This window comes from Apis dorsata, unplaced genomic scaffold, assembly GCF_000469605.1.
Source record: "Apis dorsata unplaced genomic scaffold, Apis dorsata 1.3 scaffold_483, whole genome shotgun sequence".
Taxonomy (NCBI): domain Eukaryota; kingdom Metazoa; phylum Arthropoda; class Insecta; order Hymenoptera; family Apidae; genus Apis; species Apis dorsata.
This window is the reverse complement of record NW_006263718.1, coordinates 17,376-25,302: the sequence shown is the minus strand read 5'-3', so window position 1 is coordinate 25,302 and position 7,927 is coordinate 17,376. Positions and strand designations below refer to the sequence as shown.

Sequence of the window (7,927 nt, the reverse complement as noted above, 5' to 3'; positions counted from 1 at the left end):
TATAAAAACTTTATAAAACGCTATATGATATGTATAATGTATAAATTAAATTTTAAAGTATTTTTATTATAATTTTATGTAATATAATTTTATTATAATTATATACAATATTTCTTTCAATCATTCAATTAATAAATGATACTTTTATATTTTAATTATGGTATAATTTTTATATACAATAAATATTTTATTTTTATATTTTTATATTCAATGCACAATAGGTTTAAAAATTGATAGAACAAAAATTTATCAAATTTCAATTATAATTAAAATATAATGTCGACTTTAAAAACAAAGGGATGTCTTTTTTTGGCTTCTTCTCTTTGCGATGGTTTAGAAGATAATAATATAAAGTAAGATTTTTAAAATTTTAAAAAAAAAATTAAAAATTTAGATTGATATTATTATATAAATAATTTATATATTATTATATTTTTTATATTTCAAAATTTTTATTTATTTATTTATTTTAATAGACAAGTAACTACTTTACTTTTAAATAAAGAAGCAAACCCAAATATTCTAATTCCTACATATGGAGTGACTCCATTTCACTTAGTAATAGGTAATGATTCTGAAGCATTTGCAGAAGAAGTTACTAAATTATTTTTACGTCATGGAGGTAATCCAAATATCAGGTAATTAATTAAAATAAAATTAAAATAATTATTTTTTAATTTAAAATAAAATTGATTTTATATTTTGAAGAAAAATATTTGTATAAAAATATAATTTTTTCAATATATAACAATGAGGTGTTATTTTAATTAATCTTATAGATCAATAGATGGATTAACTCCAGTTCATGTAGCAGCAGCATGGGGTAGAGCCACAGTTTTAGAGTTACTTTTAGCAAATGGTGGAGATCCTCTTTGTTTGGATGATGAAGGACGTAGTCCATTTCATTATGCATTTGATGGTAAATATTATAAAGCAATTGTAATACTTGGAAAATATTGTGATAATGTTACAAAAGAAGAAAAACCAACAAAATATAAAATGACTTTTGGTATGTAAAAAAAATAAATTAAATTTCAATATCTATCTATAATTAATTAATAAATGAATAAAAATTAAATATTTTTTATAGATAAACTGTTGATTAATACTGAAAACATAGTAGCTGAATATATTGTTCCAGAAATTTCAAATGTTATCGAAAGAAATATATTAATTGATACATCTGAAGAACATAAAAATAAAAAATTTACTGATATAAAACATATAAATACTTTTAATTTCAATTATAATAATATAAATAATGATGATCAAGTTAATAATGCAATGACGAGTGCAGCAGAACTTCAAATTCGTGAAGAAATGGATAAGGAAAAGTTCTTAGTCAATGAAATTATTAATCAACTTTCAAATTCTTTAAAATCTAATTCTAAAGAAGATGAAATTAATGAAAAATATGAACAATTTAAAGAAATTTTAGATGATACAAGTCCATCATCTACAATAAGTACTGATAATAATATGTCATATAATATAAAAGATAAATTTTCATTAAAAATAAAAGTAAGAAAACGATTTATTACTCGTCGAAAAAATTTCTGTCAAAATAATAATATTAAAATTCCGTTAATATCTGTGTATGATCCAAGTGATTCTATTATAAGTAAATCGCCTAATTTTTTATCAAATAAACCAATAGAGATGGAACAAAAATACTTATCTCCAAAAGTATCAAATAAAGAATTAAAATTTAAAACTTTTACACCTTGCATAACAAGAAATCGGTCATTTCGATCAGAAGAATTTAATTTAGGAAAAGAAGTAGCAAGATCTACTCCAAGAAGAAAAAAACGATTTTATAGACAGTATTCATCACTTAAGAAACTTAGAAAAAATAATAAATTTATTTCTTCAGATAATACAAGTCCTGATGCAACAAATTCTTTGTCGCCAAATCAAAGTTGTATAAAAGACTTGGATTATAAATTTAATAAAAACCTGGCAATAAAATTACATGAAAATAAATATGATGAGGATATGCCAATAAATTCGAAGAAAAATGAAGTTAATGTTAAAACATGTATATCACAAAAAAATTTAATAGAAGAACTTAATAATAATTTTAAAACTTTAAACATAAAAAAAATAGATTTTAACAAAAAAAATAAAGAACATTTAAAGGAATATATTTTACAAGAAAAATTTTCAGATAAAGAAGTAGAATTAAAAGTTAATACTGTAAATACTTTTAAAGAAAATTTGAATACTTTTCTTTCAAGGTAAAGTTATTTATATCCAATATATATCCAATATATTTAACAATTATTTTAAATTTTATTTTAAATGTTATTTTAATTTTTATAATAATATTGCAATTCCTGAGATTTTATCATAAAAATATTTAATATTTTGAATTTAATAAATTATTTTTAATAGTTTCAGATCACAATCATATGTTAGTGTACAAGAAGAATATAAATATGAAAACACAGATGAAGGTATAATTTTCTTAGAACGTAGAATTTACACATTATCACCATGGTAAGATAGTAAAAATATTCTTTTGAATAATATCAATGTTTGATTGGGATAAAATTTAATAGTTATCATAAAATCATCAGAAGATTATCTGAAATATGAAATATTGGTTTTTAGCATATATATTTTATGCATATATATTTATTATGTATATAATAAATTTCGATGTTATGTTTAAATTATTAATGAATTCTTAAAACATTCTTTGAATATATAAAAATAAAATTTGTTTTAATTCCAATCAATTACATTTATCACAATAAGCGAATATATGAAATTTCATTTATACTTATTTTTTATTTTATCAAAATTTGTATCTTTTGAATATATGAATTGCTAAATCTAAAATTTCATGTTTCAAATATTTTCTCTTCTTATGATTCACATCAAATTTTATTTTGATCAACTATAGTACAATTAGATTCTTTGATAGTACAAAAAGAAATTATAGTGTTCACAATTATAGTGGTCAAATATCATATTTTATTAATGATTATATTAGTGAAGGAGAAAATTACTAGTTATTATTTATCTTCAATAAAGTGAAATCAAAAGTAAAAAACAAAAATAAAAATAGAGAAAAAAGTTTGATTTCAATTTTCAATGAAATTTCCAAATTTCTAATGAATTTCATTCCAATTTTCTGAAAAAAAATTAAAATTTTTATTAATATCAATATAATCATTAATATATTATAATATCATTATTTATTAATATCAATATAATTTTTATAATTTCTATATTTGTAATTAAGATATGACTAATAAGAGAAAGTAATATAAGATCATAAAATTTAATTTTTCAAAGTAAAAATAAATAATGGCAAAGAAATTTGAAATATTTTTTCTTTTAAAAAAAAAAATACTATAATTTTTTTTATTGTACTTTGAATCAATAATCGATTATTATTAATAATAAAATTGTTTTATTTATTTATAGTAAATCTATAAATTCTACTTCATCTGAAAAATTATGTAAGATTTATTTAATAATTATTTTATGCTTCAATTTATAATTTTTTATAATATATAGAATATAATAACTTTTTTTATATACATTTATTTAGGGCCTAAGTCATTAAATTTATCAATGAATCCAACAAATGAAGCACTACGAAAGGAACTAATTTATTATGGCGATAATCCTGGACCAATAACTAATACAACCAGGCAACTCTATTTAAAGCGTCTCACGAAATTAAAAAATGGAATATATAATTCATCATTATTTGAAATTAATCATTCTTCATTTAAAATAGATTATTATGAATTTCAAATAAAACCATTCCTAATGTATGGAAATTGGATTAATGATTTAGAAAGATACAAAATCATTGAAAAAAATGCTTTTAAAGAATTTTCCTTAGCAAGTCCTTCTAGAAAATGGAGAGAAGGAATGAATAAAACTTGCTTTAATTATTTACTTTTAGATCCACGTATAACAAAAGATTTACCTTCTCGTATAGAAAATCTAGCAAAACCCATAGCTTGGACTACATTCCTTTCTGCTATTTTTTATGTGGGTAAAGGTACACGCAATAGACCATATTCCCATCTTAAAGATGCTTTCGATACATGGGTTTCAAATAAAAATTCTGAAAATGCAAAAATTCAACACATTTTAAGTATTTGGAATGCTGGCTATGGAATTGTTTGTCTTCATATTTTTCAAAATAGTATTCCAGTAGAAGCTTATACACGTGAAGCTGCTATGATCGATGCTTTAGGAATACAAAAATTAAGAAATTATAAAAATGGAGATTACTATGGAATAGTAGCAACATGGAATATAGAAGAAAAATGTAACTTTGGAAGATATTTATTATATCAAGCAATGCAAATATTTTTATATGAAGGAGAAAGACAAATATTACCTCAAAATTTATAGAATTTAAATGTCATTTTTTCTGAGACTAATTCTTGTTTAGATGTATCAATACATATTATTATGACTTTTATGCGTTATGTGTCGCGCGCATGTACGTATATGTATGTATATAAATTTAAGAATATTTCATATTTAAATAGGTGCAATAAAATGGAATTAATTAATTTAAATTAAATAAAAAGACTGTAATAATAATTTTTTAAAATTCTATTATTTTTTTTATTCTAATATTCCATTATTCTTTCTTTTATTATATTAATTTACATTTTAAAAATATATAACATATTACAGATATGGTCTGTCTGGTTCTACTTTTTTAAATCTCAACAACCGTTTTTTTGGATACCATCTATGTTTTGTAGTATATGTCATTTTACGAAGTTCTTCAATGACAACTTCTTTTCTCTTACGTTTAAAAACATCAGCAATTTCTTTTTCACCAATGCATAAAATAGAATTTGATAAAGTCTCTTTTTCTTGTGGTAGTGGTAATGAATATTTATAAGGAAATTCTCGTTCTGGATGCCAACAAATAATCATATCATTACTCATTGGTATGACAAATTCTGAAGGTAATTTAAAAGAACTGAGACATCGTTTGCAGAAAACATTAATTGTGCATCCAATACCTAAGATAGCATTCATCTATTTAAAAATAAATAAATTAATATATTTTTATAATTATTTATAAATAATATACATAAATAAAAATATATCATAGAATGAAAATTTCAAAATAACCTTAAACTACTAAAAAAAAATTAGAATAAATATTTATATATCACACTACGTATATTTTAAATTATTAAAAGTATTATAAATAATATATTTGAAATAAAATATATTGATAAAAATATTAAATTAAAAACTCACAGTAATATAAACAGTAGTATTATTGTATTCAATCACTTAATAAAGATTTGTTTCATTAATTCATATAATTGTCAGATATCCGAACAAAATGGCTTCCAATGATATCAAAAGATAACAGTGTGTGGAAATGATTTGTTAAATGAAGGCATCGTTAAACACGGATTTTAGTTGCTATTCCTACTATTTCTAAATATGACTCAATTTTTCTTCAATAAATTATGAAAAGAATACATAACCTCTTATTATTTTCATGTAACGATGTTTAATTTTTAGATTAACTTTATAGTATTGTATCTTGAATTTTTTTTGATTTTGCTGTTTTTTAATCATTTGCAATAAAATACCTAGTTTAAAATAAATAATAGGGATTCGAGTAAAACATTTAATAAATTAAAATATTTAATATTTTTGTATTAATATAATTTAAAAATTATTTAAAATTATATATATATAATTATCTATAATAATAATGATAGCAACATTAGTAGCCCATTTTTTCTTTTCTTTTAAGAAAAAGTAAAAAATAATTATTTAGCAATGTATGAGGATCCAGAGGATCCAGATTTCAAGTTCTGATTTGAAATGCAATGATATAATTTATATAGATAAAATGTAAAGTCTACAATAAAATTATTATAACAAAAATAAATAAGCTATTGAAATATAAAAATTCAGTTATAATATAAATATAATTAAGAGAAAAAAAAATGTTATTAATGTTTCTAGACTAAAGAAATCTATTAATATTAATAAAAAAATGTAAAAAAAGCAAAATTAAAGATTTGTTTGGATATTATTATAATTAGTATAATAAAAATTTTCATTTATTGAATATTCAATATTTTATTGAAATGTATAAAACAATTTGGCCTGATTCAAATATAATAAAAAATATGTTTTTGAAAAGAATAAAAATAATATCATAAAAAATGTTATTATTAAATTTATTCTATTAAAATGGATATAAATGCTATAAAATAAATACTTTCATTACTAATATATAAGAGATGTATCAGATGTTAAAACTTTATGTATTTTAATACATAATATATCATATGAATATGAAATATTTGATCAAGATTCAAGGTGGCATTACAGAAAATAAGTGCTTTAAACTAGGTATTATAATTTATATATTATATGTTATATAGACTACATATTATAGACTTGTACATATTACAAATACAATTTATCATAGAAAAATAATATTTTTTAATAATGTATACATATGTAATGTTGGAAAGATGAAATTCACTGATTTTTTGTTTAGTTAATAGGAAATTATTATTTTTCCATGCATTTATCATTTTATGCATATCATGCAATAATTTACTTGATAATATGAAGAATTACATTTAATTATATATATATATATTTTTCACAAAATTAAAAAAAAACAAAGAATTTTAAAAAATATTCAAAAATTCATGCAAAAGAAACAAAAGGAAATATTTCAATCATTCATGATATAATAACTGATATTATTATATACTATTATAATGGAAAAAGTATTATAGTAATGAACAGTTCTATATAATATTTTTATTAAAAAAATATAAAAAAAATGCTTTATCTTCAATTACTCAAAGTTTTTATCAAAGCAGCAAATTTTTACAATTTTAAAAATTTTTAATCTATATATTACATATAAGTTTGTAGAAATTTTGCCAATTTTAATATATAATTTCAAAGTATAGTAATACAATTTTAATATCTTGCTTTTTGAATATTTTCGATTTTTTTTACATTAGAAATTTTCTAAAAAATTCTGCATAATAGATGATTTATATAAAATTAATATCAACAATGAAAAAATATATATTCTTTCTAATCCATTATTATGTATCAGTTTTAAAAATAATAAAGGAAATTAAGAATTTAAATTCAATTAAAAACAATGAAAAAATAATAAAATTTATTAAAATATTTTTAATATTCAAAAACTGGTTAAAAAATTAAAGTAATGTAATGAATATAAGAATTTCTTTTAATTTAATTATATTAAATTTCTTTTAAAATACTACAATTTAGTAAAAAATTTTTATATTTATTTAAATTTATAATCAATTTTTGAAAAAAAATTTTGAATATAATTAAATATATAGAAATTACAAAGTTATTAGATATATTATATATTGAATAAAACAAATTTCATAGAACTTTAAACTTGAATAGGCATAGTATTGCCATTTTATTTTTTTAAAACTAAAAAGGAATTATAATTAAGTAAAATAAATTTTAATATAAAATTATAATTGAGAGTCTTAAAGAAAAATTGATTTTTAAAATACTAATTACTAATTTTATCTTTAACAATTTGTAACAAATGTATAACAATTTTAACTGCTATTTAATAACTTATGTTTATATTACTATGTTTACATTCTAATGTAAACATGGAAATATATTTTTTAATTATAAAAAATTTTTTTAAATAAATTAAAAACAGAATATATATAAAATTTCAAAATATATAAAATAGAAAAAACATGTTAGACTTATCTAATATATATAAAAAACGAATAATAAAAAAATTAATTTTATTTTTGATGAAATATGCAACTGAAGTGATAGCAAATAAAGTGATTTTTAAAAAATAAATTTGAAAATCTTATATTGTACATGTATTATATTAATTTTTATATATATAATATTTATAATAATTATATAT

General features: G+C 19.0%; 3 protein-coding genes across 5 annotated transcripts in view; 2 read left to right on the top strand and 1 right to left on the bottom strand.

Moving 5' to 3' along the window:
• LOC102680996 overlaps positions 1–4,564 on the top strand; it is a 4,891-nt gene extending 327 nt beyond the window's left edge. Inside the window, exons 2-8 of the mRNA XM_031512599.1 lie at positions 222–353; positions 477–638; positions 780–1,009; positions 1,091–2,237; positions 2,395–2,499; positions 3,436–3,470; positions 3,563–4,564. Coding sequence (XP_031368459.1) covers positions 277–353; positions 477–638; positions 780–1,009; positions 1,091–2,237; positions 2,395–2,499; positions 3,436–3,470; positions 3,563–4,383 — 2,577 coding nt within the window. The 5' untranslated portion in view covers positions 222–276 and the 3' untranslated portion in view covers positions 4,384–4,564. The remainder of the gene's footprint in view (positions 1–221; positions 354–476; positions 639–779; positions 1,010–1,090; positions 2,238–2,394; positions 2,500–3,435; positions 3,471–3,562) is intronic.
• Positions 4,565–4,584: 20 nt separating this feature from the next.
• On the bottom strand, positions 4,585–5,564 carry LOC102677578 (39S ribosomal protein L42, mitochondrial). Of its 3 annotated transcripts, none has more exons than XM_006620100.2 (2): positions 5,493–5,564; positions 4,585–5,028 (listed from the first exon to the last, which is right to left on the bottom strand). In XM_006620100.2, the coding sequence occupies exon 2, from the start codon at positions 5,026–5,028 to the stop codon at positions 4,669–4,671; it is 360 nt and encodes a 119-aa protein (XP_006620163.1). In that variant the 5' UTR covers positions 5,493–5,564; the 3' UTR covers positions 4,585–4,668. The 3 variants fall into 3 exon arrangements, with proteins under 3 accessions (XP_006620163.1, XP_031368463.1, XP_006620164.1); XM_031512603.1 differs by lacking the exon at positions 5,493–5,564 and adding an exon at positions 5,257–5,486; XM_006620101.2 differs by lacking the exon at positions 5,493–5,564 and adding an exon at positions 5,125–5,177.
• LOC116186164 (coiled-coil domain-containing protein 40) overlaps positions 5,320–7,927 on the top strand; it is an 8,535-nt gene continuing 5,927 nt past the window's right edge. The window contains exon 1 of the mRNA XM_031512598.1: positions 5,320–5,401. The gene's annotated coding sequence lies outside the window, so the exon portion shown is untranslated. The remainder of the gene's footprint in view (positions 5,402–7,927) is intronic.

What these genes read in the sequence shown, in the direction of transcription:
- LOC102677578 (XM_006620100.2), bottom strand. Translation starts at nt 5,028, where the DNA reads ATGAATGCTATCTTAGGTATTGGATGCACAATTAATGTTTTCTGCAAA.